General features: G+C 43.4%; 1 protein-coding gene across 4 annotated transcripts in view; it reads left to right on the forward strand.

Moving 5' to 3' along the window:
• Positions 1-16,445, forward strand: part of TAMALIN (trafficking regulator and scaffold protein tamalin) — a 65,941-nt gene extending 49,496 nt beyond the window's left edge. For 3 of the 4 annotated variants that reach the window (XM_056562117.1, XM_056562116.1, XM_056562118.1), the window contains exons 3-8: positions 4,081-4,135; positions 6,996-7,098; positions 10,574-10,667; positions 11,848-11,914; positions 13,526-13,592; positions 15,807-16,445. In XM_056562117.1, coding sequence (XP_056418092.1) covers positions 4,081-4,135; positions 6,996-7,098; positions 10,574-10,667; positions 11,848-11,914; positions 13,526-13,592; positions 15,807-16,246 — 826 coding nt within the window. In that variant the 3' untranslated portion in view covers positions 16,247-16,445. The remainder of the gene's footprint in view (positions 1-4,080; positions 4,136-6,995; positions 7,099-10,573; positions 10,668-11,847; positions 11,915-13,525; positions 13,593-15,806) is intronic. The other variant, XM_056562115.1, reaches the window with a different exon arrangement.
• The last annotated feature ends 441 nt before the right edge of the window (positions 16,446-16,886 follow it).

Raw genomic sequence — 16,886 nt, forward strand, 5'->3', positions numbered from 1 at the left:
AAAATTTTGAAACTCGCTTTTTTTCAGGGACCAGTTCAGGTTTGAAGTGGATTTGAAGGGTCTTCATATTAGAAATACCCCATAAATGACCCCATTATAAAAACTGCACCCCCGAAAGTATTCAAAATGACATTCAGTAAGCGTTTTAACCCTTTACGGGTTTCACAGGAATAGCAGCAAAGTGAAGGAGAAAATACACAATCTTCATTTTTTACACTCGCATGTTCTTGTAGACCCAATTTTTGAATTTTTGCAAGGGGTAAAAAGGAGAAAATTTTTACTTGTATTTGAAACCCAATTTCTCTCGAGTAAGCACATACCTCATATGTCTATGTTAATTGTTCGGCGGGCGCAGTAGAGGGCTCAGAAGGGAAGGAGCGTCAAATGGTTTTTGGGGGGCATGTCACCTTTAGGAAGCCCCTATGGTGCCAGAACTGCAAAAAAACCCACATGGCATACCATTTTGGAAACTAGGCCCCTCGGGGAACGTAACAAGGGGTAATGTGAACCTTAATACCCCACAGGTGATTCACGACTTTTGCATATGTAAAAAAAAAGAAAATTTTTTTTACCTAAAATGCTTGGTTTCCCTAAAGTTTTACATTTTTAAAAAGGGTAATAGCAGAAAATACCCCCCAAAATTTGAAGCCCAATTTCTCCCGATTCAGAAAACACCCCATATGGGGGTGAAAAGTGCTCTGCTGGCGCACTACAGGTCTCAGAAGAGAAGGAGTCACATTTGGCTTTTTTGAAGGAAATTTTGCTCTGGGGGCATGCCGCATTTAGGAAGCCCCTATGGTGCCAGGACAGCAAAAAAAAAAACACATGGCATACCATTTTGGAAACTAGACCCCTCGGGGAACGTAACAAGGGGTAAAGTGAACCTTAATACCCCACAGGGGTTTCACGACTTTTGCATATGTAAAAAAAAATAAAAAAATGTACCTAAAATGCTTGGTTTCCCAAAAAATTTACATTTATACAAAGGGTTAAAGCAGAAAATACCCCCCAAAATTTGAAGCCCAATTTCTCCCGATTCAGAAAACACCCCATATGGGGGTGAAAAGTGCTCTGTTGGCGCACTACAGGTCTCAGAAGAGAAGGAGTCACATTTGGCTTTTTGAAAGCAAATTTTGCTCTGGGGGCATGCCGCATTTAGGAAGCCCCTATGGTGCCAGAACCGCAAAAAAAAAAACACATGGCATACCATTTTGGAAACTAGAGCCCTCGGGGAATGTAACAAGGGGTTAAGTGAACCTTAATACCCCACAGGCGTTTCACGACTATTGCATATGTAAAAAAAATTAAAAAAAAATTTACCTAAAATGCTTCTTTTCCCAAAAACTTTACATTTTTAAAAAGGGTAAAAGCAGAAAATACCCCCCAAAATTTGAAGCCCAATTTCTTGCGAGTACGGCGATACCCCATATGTGACCCTAAACTGTTGCCTTGAAATACGACAGGGCTCCAAAGTGAGAGCGCCATGCGCATTTGAGGCCTAAATTAGGGATCGCATAGGGGTGGACATAGGGGTATTCTACGCCAGTGATTCCCAAACAGGGTGCCTCCAGCTGTTGCAAAACTCCCAGCATGCCTGGACAGTCAACGGCTGTCCGACAATACTGGGAGTTGTTGTTTTGCAACAGCTGGAGGCTCCGTTTTGGAAACCGTGGCGTACCAGACGTTTTTCATTTTTATTGGGGAGGGGAGGGGGGCTGTGTAGGGGTATGTGTATATGTAGTGTTTTTTACTTTTTATTTTATTTTTTGTGTTAGTTTAGTGTTTTTAGGGTACAGTCGCACGGGCGGGGGTTCACAGTAGTTTCTCGCTGGCAGTTTGAGCTGTTGCAGAAAATTTGCTGCAGCTCAAACTTGCAGCCCGATAGTTACTGTAATCCTCCGCCCATGTGAGTGTACCCTGTACGTTCACATTGGGGGGGACATCCAGCTGTTGCATAACTACAACTCCCAGCATGCGCTGACAGACTGTACATGCTGAGAGTTTTAGTTTTGCAACAGCTGTAGGCACACTGGTTATGTATCACGGAGTTTGTGACCTTACTCAGTGTTTCAAAACCAGTGTGCCTCCAGCTGTTGCAAAACTACAACTCCCAGCATGTACGGTGCATGGTGTAAGGTGACTGCTGGGAGTTGTAGTTTGCAACAGCTGGAGGCACACCGGTCGTGAAACACTGAGTTAGGTAAAAAAAAACTCTAAGTTTCACAACCAGTGTGCCTTCACCTGTTGCAAAACTACAACTCTCAGCAGTCACCGACAGCCAACGGGCATGCTGGGAGTTGTAGTTATGCAACCAGCAGATGCACCACTACAACTCCCAGCATGCACTTTAGCTGTTTGTGCAAGCTGGGAGTTGTAGTTATACAACAGCTGAAGGTACACTTTTCCATAGAAAGAATGTGCCTCCAGCTGTTGCAAAACCATAAGTCCCAGCATGCCCATAAGGGAATGCTGGGAGTTGTGGTGGTCTGCCTACTGCTGTTGCATAACTACAGCTCCCAGCATGCCCTTTTTGCATGCTGGGAGCTGTTGCTAAGCAAAAGCAGGAGGTGAGTTACTGTAACTCACCTCCTGCTGCTGCTCCATCACAGGCTGTCCCTCGTCGTCTCCGTCGCTCCTGGGGCCCCGATCCCAACAGGGGCGCCGGGGATCGGGGTCCCCAGCACCGGGGGTCGTCTTCCCGCACCCGCTCACGTCCTCCGGAAGAGGGGCGGAGCGGGTGCGGGAGTGACGCCCGCAGCAGGCGCCCTGATTGGTCGGCCGGTAATCCGGCCGACGAATCAGGGCGATCGTGAGGTGGCACCAGTGCCACCTCACCCCTGCAGGCTCTGGCTGTTCGGGGCCGTCAGAGACGGCCCCGAACAGCCAGTAATTCCGGGTCACTGGAGACCCGATTGACCCGGAATCGCCGCAGATCGCTGGACTGAATTGTCCAGCGATCTGCGGAGATCGCCGACATGGGGGGGGCATAATGACCCCCCTGGGCGATATGCCAGGATGCCTGCTGAACGATTTCAGCAGGCATCCGGCTCCGGTCCCCAACCGGCTAGCGGTGGGGGCCGGAATTCCCACGGGCGTATGGATACGCCCTGCGTCCTTAAGGACTCGGGATGCAGGGCGTATCCATACGCCCTGCGTCCTTAAGAGGTTAAAGGGGTTTTCCAGGCAAAAACTTTTTTTTTTTTTCATATATCAACTGGCTCCGGAAAGTTAAACAGATTTGTAAATTACTTCTATTAAAAAATCTTAATCCTTCCAATAGTTATTAGCTTCTGAAGTTTTCCGCCTAACTGCTCAATGATGATGTCACATCACGGGAGCTGTGCATGATGGGAGAATATCCCTTGCATGATGGCAGAATATCCCCATAGGAGCTGGACAGCTCCCGGGACGTCAGTCATCAGAAAGCAGTTAGACAGAAAACAGCAACTCAACTTCAGAAGCTAATAACTATAGGAAGGATTAAGATTTTTTAATAGAAGTAATTTACAAATCTGTTTAACTTTCCGGAGCCAGTTGATATATTTAAAAAAAGTTTTTGCCTGCAATACCCCTTTAATATCCCGTGTTTGCATTGCCTTCACATTAGTCCTTTGTCTATATTGACGACTTTAGCAAAATCGTGACGGTTTGATTCCTGGTTTCAGTCGAACATATGGCAGCTGCTTATGACTTTTTATTGAGCATTGTTATAGAAGAGTATCACTTCTCATGCAGAGGCTTTAGTTCCTCTATTAAATAAGCAATGCTGTGTTTGGTCAGTGACCCGCTATATATGTGCTATAGTTGAAATCCGGATTATTTATCTCTTCAAAGTGTGCAAAAACGAAGAAACACTAGAATAAAGGGCCAGTTAGACTTGGGTGGGTGTTGTGGCTTTCTATCTGAGCAGCCCCAAGCTTCATGCAAGGAGAACAATAAGACGTATTGTGCGAGACACAGTACATATGCTTTGTCTTGTTTAGTGGCAAACTGCTGTGAACATGTATATGGGGGGGGGGGGGGGGGAGAACTGTGTTAATGTAAAAGAGCTAAAGAACCTTTTTTTTTTTTTTTTTCCAGCAAAGTAGTTACTTTAGAAAAAGAAGATTGTGAAACCTTTGGATTTGAGATTCAGGTGAGTAAAATGTGAAGATGAGGATAGCAGGAGCCTCTGCATATATGTATTGTTTTGTTATTGTCAGTTCCAATACAATTAGATCTAATAAACTTCCAGGCTACCTTATACTTTGAGATCTGGGTCATCTCTTTACTTAGAGAACAGCCAAAGCCTAAAAACCTCCACATCACGGTGTATAGTAGATGCAGTTTAGCCTGAAAAGGTTTTAGGGGTGGCTTCACACCACGTTTTCAGTGTACAGCTGACAGATCCGCTTGGGGGAGCAAAAACTGGGCGCGTATCTAATGCATTTCAATGAGCCAACCGGAGTCATACTGTGACTCCGGTTGCCAAATTTTTGCCCCGTATCCAGTTTTCTGACCAGAATTAAAACTGTGGTATACCACGGATTTAGGTCCGGTCAGAAAACAGGTATACCACGGTTTTGGGTCCGGTCAGAAAACCGGATACAGGGCAAAAATGTGCCGACCGGAGTCAGTTTCACTCCAGTTGGCTCATTGAAATGCATTAGACACTGGCCGGGTCCAGCTGGGATACAGGAGTGCCCGGTTTTCGCTCCCCCAAACTGAATCCAGCACCGTACACTGAAAATGTGGTGTGAACCCACCCTAACTATAGGTTCATGTACAGTCAGTATATTGTGCGCCACTTCCTTAGCATTGATGACAAGGTAAATGCCGAGTGTGTGATGTGTCAAGGGGATGTACATGCACCTTAAGACTATGACCATATGGAAATAACCCAAGATTCCCTTTATTAAACATTTCCCAAATTATGTATAATACCCAACACGATTCACACACATCAGTTGCAGATCCGTGGTGGAGGATTTTACAAGGCAGTCACTTTACTGACATGACAATCAAAAGTACGTAAGAATTGCTTTAGAAAATCTTCAAATCCGCAGTGGACCCAGAGGGTGTGTGAATGCACCCTATGGCATACATGCTGAGGTTTTTCCGGTGTGTATTTCAGTGCAAATTTAGTTAAACCAAATGATGTGTTTACATATCTGCAGTTGTAGGTTTTGCTGCAGATCCGCAGAGTTTCTGCAGAAAAGTCTGCAATGCTGCAGTGAATTGGACACACTGCGGACTGAAATCCACATGGCAGGTCAGTATCCCTGCAAATTTTGTGCTGATTTTTCCTGCAGCTTGTGGATGAGATTTATCTTAATCTCATCCAATTTACTGTTAAAACCCACAACATTTCCATTACCCTCATAGTGACCAATATCCAGGTTCATCATCTAGTATCTTTATGCACTTTGGGTAAAGCTGACCCGATAAAAGTTTGTGTAGCCCACTGGCTAGATCTGTTGACAGTCTGTGTTTAGGGGCAGTCCTAATGATCCCCTGACATGGCTGTTTTTCCCCCTTTTAGAAATGAGCATTGTCAGCTTTCTGGCACCCACATTTCTCTGCTGTAGTAAACATGCATGCTTAGTCTGCAGACCAGAGGTTAAAGGAAATCGGTCAGGTCTATAAAATGCTTAGAGTTCAAGTGTCAATAAAACTGTGCTGAGCCACAGCATGCATGCCTTCTCCCTCCCCCACCCTTCCTGCTATGGAATTGTACAGAGCTGATAGTTTTCCTCCTAAAAACTTTCATATGATAAACAAAAGAAAAGTCGCTATCTTACCAACCGTTAGGGCAGGCAGATGTTTCTCCAGTTGTGGGACACTAGTGGCGACCCTATAGAAGTTTGCTGGAGTACAGGATGCAACATAACTTGTGAACCTATTTTTATTAATTTTTTCCTTTGATGCCTTCCCTTTACTACAATATGTTTCAGTATCTTAAATCCCTTTTAAATAGCAGGGACTTGATATAGAACAAGTACATACAGTTTTATATCTGGATCATACATGTGGTTAATAAATAATCGCTCCATCCGTTCACTTAGCTGGGTCCCCGGATTATCATCTGTTGAGCAAACAGAAGCATCTGGAGCGGTGTTCATCCAGCGCAGCCCCGGTCACGGTTGCTAGGAAGTGTGCAGGCAAAGTGTTTGCATATCATCATTTTTTTCCATATTTATGTGATCATTTACGACTTTCTGTTTGAGGACGTCAAAGGTTTATCCTTGTTCTATCTGCAAGTATCAAGTTCTACAGTATAGTTTCCTTCCAGCATTCAACCCTGTGTCACATTAATACACACACTGAGCCGCACCAAAGCCTCCTATTATCGATGGATCTAATACCCTTCATTATCCTGGTCTTCAAATACACATCTAATAAGCCTGTGGATATGGAGAGTATCCAGGATCATATGACACTGCTCTGGGGTCCTTTATGGGCACTACAACTTTGAGATAGAGATAGATATATATATTTTTTTTAATTAATTTTTTATTAAAATGATCTTACATTGTAATGGAAATGCGGAACCTTGTTAATATGAACCACAAAAAAGAAAGTCAGAGAGAATTGCTCTCACCATCCACAAGCTTTATTCGTAGGAGTACGGGCACATACAGTGGAGGCAGGGGCACAACGGGACAAGTTGTTTCGCGCTAAGGAGCGCTTCTTCTAGCCTTCGGCTAGAAGAAGCGCTCCTTAGCGCGAAACAACTTGTCCCGTTGTGCCTCTGCCTCCACTGTATGTGCCCGTACTCCTACGAATAAAGCTTGTGGATGGTGAGTGCAATTCTTTCTTTTTTTGTTGATTACGTTTCTTGAATTGAATTGCACCACCGTTGTCCACACTGACGCCTCACCTGCACTGCCGTTATCCCGCACTCCCATAACAGACCCTAGTTCTGCAGTGCCGGATCTACACTACTCCAGCTCTACTTGTTAATATTAATGTATGGAGAACAGGCCCTGATCACAGCCCTTTTTTTTATTCTCTAGACGTATGGACTACATCATAAGGACCGAAACGCAGTGGAAATGTTCACATTCGTCTGTCGAGTACATGAAGGAAGCCCTGCCATGTTGTGTGGATTGAAAGTTGGTAAGTGGGGGGCTTTTTTTTAGGATGTGTATACCGAGCAGGCGACATTTGCATAATGTCAGCGAGTTAGTCTGTGTAGAATTTCCTTGGTTTATCATCCTCCTGTTGCCGCTTAGTAGAAATGCGAGTGGTTTTGCTAAGGAAATCTAAGACGTGACTTCCTGTATGAGCCGCGCTTTCCTGTTCGTGATACCTTGATAATAAACTCCACAAAGTGGCTCGGCCCTATATATGTGATCATAAAGTCATGTATATATGTATATATATAATATAATTAGAGATGACGACTGTGGAGACAGAGGCCATGTGAGTGTGCAAAAGAAATGGGAAAAGGAAAATGTCCACACATGGGCGACCTGGTCATTTATCTTATCTGACCGGGTTCCCGCATAGTTTGCGCTATTATTATTACCCTTTAGTAAGCAGTTTTGGTGTTTATTGCATGTAGTCAGACCAGATTCTTCAGATGTTGCACAGCTCTGTACTTTGTCCAGCTTTTTATTTTTTTATTTTTTTTATCCAATACACTAATAGAATTCCAATGGTATTTTAACTATTGGTTATCTGGAATATTTTTTTCCACTTAAAATATGATGTTTGTGTTGGACATAAACCGATTTTAGAATCAATCAAGATGCTCTTTGAAATATTGTACAAAAGTTGGAAAAAAAACTAAGGAGGCCAAGCTGAGTCCTTAGGTTTCTATACGTTTTGGAGGTTCGTTGTGTATCCGACGTGTCAAGTTACATGCTGGAATAGAGAATAGTGACTAATGGTCGCGTGCAGCAATGTTAACTTTAAGAAATTTCCCACATAAAGCGGGACTGTACAATGTCCTTTTAGTCTAGACCAGTGGTCTCCAAACTGTGGACCTCTAGCTGTTGCTAAACTTCAACACCCAGGGTGCCCGTACAGGGGTGGTGGTCTGAACGCTGGAACACTCCCCTGCAATCTCCTGAACAGGACCCCGGCTCTCAGATTCTGGGGTATGCATTGCCCATACATTTGGTAAGTCCAATATAGCGGACGAGGTCAGATGTGGTGCAAAGTTTTATTTTGGATTATTTTTCTATTTAAGTACATACTTTGTATAGGGGCAAAAGAATCCTGAAATCTTGCTGTTTTAATCTGTTTACAAAGCTTTAAAAAAAACAAAAAAAAAACAAAAAAAGCAGATGCTTCCCATTCTGAAGATAACACTGATCACAAACAAGATTTCAATGAAAGGTGACATTAGTGTATAGATAAGATGGAATCAGGCCATTCACAATACCTGATGATCACAGCTCAATGACCCACTCCTTCATATTTGATCTCTTTACATGTCACAGAGCATGTCTAGAAAACTCTCCCATAGAAGTCAATTAGACTCTGTTATAGTCTATTTTCTATAGCTATGTAGCTGCTGTAAAGCATATCTCTAAATGCTGTTAATAGGGCAGAACAGTAGCTCAGGCAAGATGGCTGTCCCCCAAAAAATGTAAAAAAAGACACCCAATAGGAAAAACCTGTTTTAGCTTCTGGTTCTATCTAGGTGACACGTATACTTTAAGAAACTATCCGTATACTCCTATGCATAGTAGAAGAGACAAGTCCTAGTAAATGACTGTGTATACTGTATATTAACCATGTGTGTATTGTTTACTAGTGTTTTTGCTTGACTGAATTCTGATAATGACTTAAATAAGTTTCAGTCCTTGTATTTTAAGCAGTTCTGCCGTCCATACCCCACATTTGTTTGGCTTGGGATTCTGTGACTTTGAACAGCCATGTGTTAATGGGAAACTTATGTTGGTCGGGATGTTTTTGTTTGAGTCCCTGTTGCTTTTTTATATTATACAGCGTGTTCTGTACAGGAAATGAGTCAGTGAAGCTAAGGACTTGGACTGGAGCCTCCGATTGTGTCCACAGGACGGACAGAGCATTGAACTTCTTCTGTTCCTGCTCTAATCACCGCTGCCAAATTTTCCAGAAATTCAGGAAAATCCATGAAATTTTAGGCCCCTTTCCTCCAGTCCTTTTTGTGTGTTTTAGAAGAAATGCACAGGACAGTCAGTGACTGCAGCCTTGAGAAGGAGGATTAGTAGAGGAGTTTTAACTTTGACCACTCAGTCCATTTTTTCTGGAGTTCTTAATTGAAATGGTGCCACCTAGCTAACAACTATCAGTGAACCTTGTTTAGTGATTGGTGTTTTCAAGGGTTTTTAACTGAGTTTTCATAATGTACAGTGCTGTTCATCCACTGATTGGTCATTTAACAAATGTACACCATGCTATTATTTGGAGTGTTATTATATTCATTTGAAAAAAATGTCTGTTCTTATCTATTAAAGTTTTTTTTAATTTCTGATCTATTCTCATCATAGGTCAGCAATATCTGATCAATGGGGGTCCGACACACAGCACCCCTGCTGATGAGCTGTTTGCTAGAGCTGCAGCACTCATAAATGCATATATATGCACATATATATATATATATATATATATATATATATATATATATATATATGGTGTGTGTGTATGTGTATGTGTATATGTATATATATATATATATATATATATATATATATATGTATGTGTGTTTATATATATATATATATATATATATAATATAGCAACAGTGTGGTAAGGGAAGGGTGTATTTCCCTTGCTAACCCTGGAGAAACCTCCACCTGTGGCCTAATTAATGAGGTAGCAGTAAGGGAAAGTGTGTTTAAAAGGTAGTCAGACAGAATAGTTGGGGCTCTCCCTAAAAGACAGCAAGCTGGATTTAGGGAGAGGCAGAGGAACACACAGCCCGAGCTGTGAGTGGCTCCAAAGAGTGGTGTGGACGTAACGCGCAGCAAGAGGTTGCAAATGCTGTGTATGAACAGTGAGTAGAAGGTTGCAGGAGGCATAAGTTTAACTGGCCGAGAAAAGCCCACCAATTGATAGTCAGGGCAAGCTGGATTGTTTAGTTAGTGACTGGACGGTCTAGGGTTTTGTTTTTGTCCTGTGTTTTGTTTTTATTTACCCTGCAACCTGTCTAATAAAGCTGGTGAGGGGCCGGACTTGCATAAAGTACTGTTGTTTGCCGGTTTATTGAAGTGGAAACCTGTCCTGTGGCGGTGTCAAGGACAATCCCTTAGCTATCCCCAGGGAGAAATCCATATATATATATATTATATATATATATATATGACCAGACTGCTGTGTACATTTTGTCTATACTGGGTTACTGCAGCCCTTACTTTAGCCCTTTTATTTCAGTGGGAGCTGAACTGCAGTAACCCAACATGGTCACTACACAATGTATGGCGCTGTCACTGTGTGTGCAGATCCTGTGGCTCTGGCAAACAGCTGATCAGCAGGGGTGCCATCAATAAAAAAAAAAAAAAAAAAGTCCTTGAAAACCCCCTTTAAATAATATTGTGAAAGTATATGCATACACTTTGTGTACCTATCTGTAAAATACTTTAATTCTTTATTTTTCTAGGTGATATAATTGCTGGAGTGAATGGCATCAATATGGAAGGAGTGAGGCACAAAGAGATCGTAGAACTGATAAAAGCGTCTGGGAATAAAATAAGGTAGAGAACAAAATAACAATTTTTAGTATTTCATATCTTGTCAAAAGCACTTTAGGCCATTTATTGCTTCTCCAAATGTTTTTGTATAGCTCTGGTGTTTGTAATAGGAGCAGTTCTGTCTGTACACTTATAAATCTTGAAAAGCACTTTTTTTTTTTTTTTAGTATGTCCTAGGGACATGTGAAAAGTTTTTAGCAGTCAGGATCTGAGTGTTCAGACCCCAGCTGATCAGTAGCACAAGCAGGGAGAGAACTGCACTGCCACATGCTTCTCTCCCTGTAAGGCGCTGTCCGGGCATGCTTGGAGTTGTAGTTTTGCAACAGCTGGAGGCACCCTGGTTGGGAAGCACTGCTGTAAGGTGTCTGTGAGTGAGATGGTCCCACTTACATTAAAGGGGTACTCCGCCCCTAGGGGATAAGATGTCAGATCGCCAGGGTCCTGCTACTGGGGATCTCCGCTGCGGCACCCCACTATCATTACTGCACAGAGCACACTCTCTCTGTGCATAATGACAGGGGCCGGAGCATCTCTACGTCACAGCTCCGCCCACTCGTGACGTCACGACCTGCCCTCTCAATACAAATCTATGGGAGGGGGTGTGGCGGCCATCATGAGGGGTGGAGCCGTGATATCACGATAATCTGGCCCCTGTACGAGTGTGCTCTGTGCAGTAATGGTAGCAGGGTGCCGCAGCGGAGGTGCCGGGGGTCCCCAGCAGCGGGACCCCAGAGATAAGATGTCTAGGGGCAGAGTACCCCTTTAAGACTACCCTGGTCATGTGACACAGAGCTAGGCGAGAACGTGCCATTTACTCATCGCAGCAGTGACCCACCTCAGCTAGTGTTTGGCTGTGCAGACATTTTCCTGTGTAGTAACATGGGACAGTGGACTAGCTTTTTGGGAACCCTTGTTAGCATCAGACTGGCAGTGGTGAGGGATCAGGGAGCTGAATAATGCTACTTTTTTTTCTGCACCAAATTATCACTTTATAAGATCTGGGCAGCATGAAAATTGTTTCCTCAAAATATTTATTATTTTTACCAAGACGCCAGGATTCCAGTGCTGTGTCCCTGCTTCAGTGGCCTTGTAACTTGTACTTGTATTACTTTGGACTCCTCTTTGGCACTGTGGACTGGTTATGTGGGATTGTTTTGTAATCTGTTGTTTTGTCTGGTCACAGGCTGGAGACAGTCTATGGTTCTGCTATCCGGAGAGCTGAATTGGAGGCCAGGCTACAGTATCTAAAGGTCAGTTGTCAGTCACTGTCCAGGGAATCTCTCACGTTACTGTCTCCTTTCTGTTGCAGGGCTTCTATATACGATTACCTGGTATGTCTTAAAGAGGTACGCCGGTGGAAAACATTTATTTATTTATTATTGTTTAATCAACTGGTGCCAGAAAGTTAAACAGATTTGTAAATGACTTCTATTTAAAAATATTAATCCTTCCAGTACTTATCCGCTGCTGTATGTTCCATAGAAAGTTCTTTTCTTTTTGAATTTCCTTTTTTCTTACCACAGTTCTCTCTGCTGACACCTCTGTCCATTTTAGGAACTGTCCAGAGTAGGAGCAAACCCCCATAGTAAACCTATCCTGCTCTGGACAGTTCCTGACATGGACAGAGGTGTCAGCAGAGAGCACTGTGGTCAGACAGAAAGGAAATTCAAAAAGAAAGGAACTTTCCGTGGAGCATATAGCAGCTAAGTACTGAAAGGATTAAGATTTTTAAATAGATGTAATTTACAAATCTGTTTAACTTTCTGGCACCAGTTGATTTAAAAAAAAAATGTTTTTCAGGGGAGTACCCCTTTAACTATTCTGTATGCCGGAATGTTTGTGCCGATACAACAAATAAACATCATCAGTATTACTTGAATATGTAAAGGGTTTTCATGTTCTTGAAAATTGACAGCTTATCTTTAGTATAGACAATCTGTATTAGATCAGTGGTGGTCTGATTCAGTTTATTAAAGGGGTACTCCAGTGCTAAGACATCTTATCCCCTATCCAAAGGATAGGGGATAAGATGCCTGATCACGGGGGTCCCGCCGCTGGGAACCCCCGTGATCTTCCACGCCGCACCCCGTTAGAATCAGCCCCCGGAGCGTGCTCGCTCCGGGTCTGATTACTGGCGATCACGGGGACGGAGCATAGTGACTTCATGGCTCCGCCCCCGTGTGACGTCACGCTCCGCCCCCTCAATGCAAGCCTATGGAGGGGGCATGTCACATGACATCACACAGGTGCGGAGCCGTAAAGTCACTATGCTCCGGGGGTTGATTCTAACGGGGTGCGGCGTGGAAGATCACGGGGGTCCCCAGCGGTGGGACCCCCGCGATCAGGCATCTTATCCCCTTTGGATAGGGGATAAGATGTCCTAGCACCAGAATATCCCTTTAAAGGGACCGCAATGCATCGGCCACATTGTGTACACTGTGCTGCACAGCTCTGCATTTGTAGTAATACCTGAACTAGATATTACCGGAATGGTACGAGGTTGGAGCAAATGGTAATACACTGTCCCCTAAAGCTGTGCCAGGTAAACAATGAAGAAGCTGTGGTATTTGCCTGTAGGGCCACAATCCCTTTAAAGTGCCACGGGTCAGACCACCACTGATACAGTATTAATGGCCTATGCTGAGGTTAGACTGTAAGTTTAAATGAACCGGAAAACAGCTATAACCTTTTCAGCTATAAAACCTAATATCAAACCACCCAAGAGGCTTCAAGTTTTACTGCCGCAGTTACATGTAGTCTTGGAGAGCAATAGTTTAGACAGCTGGGGCTTGTGGTTGTCCGCTTTATACTGTTCTTTTCCCATTGCTTGGAACTTACTGGTCTCTCTCTTGTTTTTGTAGCAAACCTTATATGAGAAATGGGAAGAATATCGCTCACTAATGGTGCAGGAGCAGAGGCTCTTACATGGTAAGGGACATTCTTCAATGCCAAAGTGTTTTTTGTTTTATTTCATAAACCTGGTATTTTCATGGACTTTTTCCTACTAAGTAAAGCTCGGCCATAGATGCTTCAGTAGCTTAAAGGGGTACTCCGGCGCTTATACATCTTATCCCCTATCCTTTGGATAGGGGATAAGATGCCTGATCGCGGCGGTCCTATCCTTTGGATAGGGGACAAGATGCCTGATTGCGGGGGTCCTATCCTTTGGATAGGGGACAAGATGCCTGATTGCGGGGGTCCTATCCTTTGGATAGGGGACAAGATGCCTGATCGCGGGGGTCCTATCCTTTGGATAGGGGACAAGATGCCTGATCGCGGGGGTCCTATCCTTTGGATAGGGGACAAGATGCCTGATCGCGGGGGTCCTATCCTTTGGATAGGGGACAAGATGCCTGATCGCGGGGGTCCTATCCTTTGGATAGGGGACAAGATGCCTGATCGCGGGGGTCCTATCCTTTGGATAGGGGATAAGATGCCTGATCGCGGGGGTCCTATCCTTTGGATAGGGGATAAGATGCCTGATCGCGGGGGTCCTATCCTTTGGATAGGGGATAAGATGCCTGATCGCGGGGGTCCTATCCTTTGGATAGGGGATAAGATGCCTGATCGCGGGGGTCCTATCCTTTGGATAGGGGATAAGATGCCTGATCGCGGGGGTCCTATCCTTTGGATAGGGGATAAGATGCCTGATCGCGGGGGTCCTATCCTTTGGATAGGGGATAAGATGCCTGATCGCGGGGGTCCTATCCTTTGGATAAGGGATAAGATGCCTGATCGCGGGGGTCCTATCCTTTGGATAGGGGATAAGATGCCTGATCGTGGGGGTCCTATCCTTTGGATAGGGGATAAGATGCCTGATCGCGGGGGTCCTATCCTTTGGATAGGGGATAAGATGCCTGATCGCGGGGGTCCTATCCTTTGGATAGGGGATAAGATGCCTGATCCAAAGGATAGGGGATCCTATCCTTTGGATAGGGGATAAGATGCCTGATCCAAAGGATAGGGGATAAGATGTCTAAGCGCCGGAGTACCCCTTTAATACTATGAGTATTTTTACAGACTGATAATTTTTCAGTGTTGTAAGAATATACTGCATTCGGGTATGTTTACACTACAAAACTACTTTGAATTATTTTTAAAGTCTGAACCCCTATAGTGACTACAGTGCCATTCCGGGCAGATTCTGCCAAAAGAATGAACAGGTTTATAATCGGAAATTCAATAAATGGAACTACCGCTGTGTGCACTGGGCAGCAGATCAATGGGAAGCTGCTGCAAGCAGAATCTGTGTTAAATTTATCTGTTGAATTTCAGTGCAGAAACTCCATAGTAAGTTGGAAAAGAGAATTGGCTGTAGGCGACTTAGTCAAAGTATTTAACAGCAGTGAAGTTAGATTTCCCTATATAGTGTAATGCACAATTAAAACATATAAATATATATATATATATATATATATATATATATATATATATACAATATAAATTTATTTGTTAAATTTCAGTGCAGAAACGACATAGTAAGTTGGAAAAATAATTGGCTGTAGCGACTTAGTCAAAGTATTTAGAAGCAGTGAAGTTAGATTTCCCTATATAGTGTAATGCACAATTAAAACTACTATAAATATATATATATATATATATATCTATATATGTGCAACCAATATATAAAATAAGTTTTAGGCCAATGTTTTTAGTTTTGCATAGCCTTTTGTGTTTTTTAGCTCCGTCTTGTACAGCATCAGGATGCACACATTATAACTTGACCCGTGCAGAAGAGCGGTTTATTGCGGGGTCAAAGGCCACACATGGGGTTGGAATGATTTGCTTGTCTTTCAGCAGATTAGTTATTAAGTGGACAAAACTTTGTAGCCCTTGTCATTGAGTGGAAGAATGATAGGGAAAAGTCACTTATTTATGGTTTCCAAACAAATGACTTGTTCGCAGATGCTACTACCACATCTTGGGATGTTTTTCTGCACCAGGTTCTTATAGGTAAAAACTTGTTAAATTATACCCTGGGTTGTCATAATGGTCTTATTTATGTCCTGTCTTGCCACCGGAGGAGACAATGTAATACTTGTTTCCATTTACCATGACTTGAGGTTAAGGTCGTGACATGTGGTGCTCAAACAAGCCAACTTTCCTCCTGTTGTTTTCTCACGCAGTCCTTCTGTCTTCTAGGCATCGTGGTAAAGGACCCCAGTGTTTACGATACGTTGGAATCCGTCAGGTCATACATTTACGGGACAGTTCCACAATGTACCAAAGATCCACTCCCCAGTTCCCTGGCCACCGGAAGTATATGCAGTAGTGCAAGTTGCCTGAGCACGGCCGAGGACAACGAGGAAGCGGTGTATCAGACTTGCTACTTCACCTCTGACTCTACGGACGATATTCCCACCATTCCCACCACCAAAAGCACACTCAAGCCTTACAAGTCTCCGCTAACCCGCAGCTCTAGTGTTAAGTGTACCAGCCCGGCCACGAACTGGGAGAATCCCAAGGAGCAGAGCACCTTTGTCTCTTTACCCAGGAAAAAACACAAAAGTTTTCGAAAGAGACTTCTAAAGTTTATCCCCGGACTCAATAAATCTATAGAAGAGGCGGCCAGTCCTCTTTAACGCAGCACCCCCACCCTCCTTTTGTATTAAAAAAAAAAAGTTAAGTTATTTATTTATTTGTTTTGGGGAAAAAAGTGGAAAAAAAAAAGCTTTGTATTTACTTTGTTAGAATTTATTGTTAAAACTTTATACCGTTTTTTTTTTTGTTGTTTTTGTTTTTCATTAAAATGTTTGCAAAGGCAGAGGGTGCCAAATTCCAGGGTTTTTCCTACGAAAGTTTTCTCCGAGCGGACTCTGCTCTTCAAAGGCTTACGGAGGAGTTCTCGGGCCAGCAGGAAGCTGTCGCACAGTGAACTGTTTTGTTCTGGTTCAAAGCGACCTAGAGTCCTGACTTCCTGTATTGTAGTCACTCCACAACTCCTTAAATGCCAGGGGGACCCACTGTACGGTGAATGTGGTAACTGCAGCTTAGTCAGGTTCTCTATATGGAACGCGCTATTGTGTAGTCATCTGGGAAGGGCTCATATGTGTGTACTGTAAATGGATCATTTCCTGCATTTATAGTTAACTCTCGCATTACAAGGCTCCCATTGAACCTGGGAGTATTTTTTTTTTTTTTCAATGATGTTAGATGTAGTGATATGGGTCTACTCTATCCTGTAGGCTCGTTTCCCAACCAGGGGACCTCCAGCTGTTGCAA

Source organism: Hyla sarda, chromosome 2 (genome assembly GCF_029499605.1).
Source record: "Hyla sarda isolate aHylSar1 chromosome 2, aHylSar1.hap1, whole genome shotgun sequence".
Classification (NCBI taxonomy): domain Eukaryota; kingdom Metazoa; phylum Chordata; class Amphibia; order Anura; family Hylidae; genus Hyla; species Hyla sarda.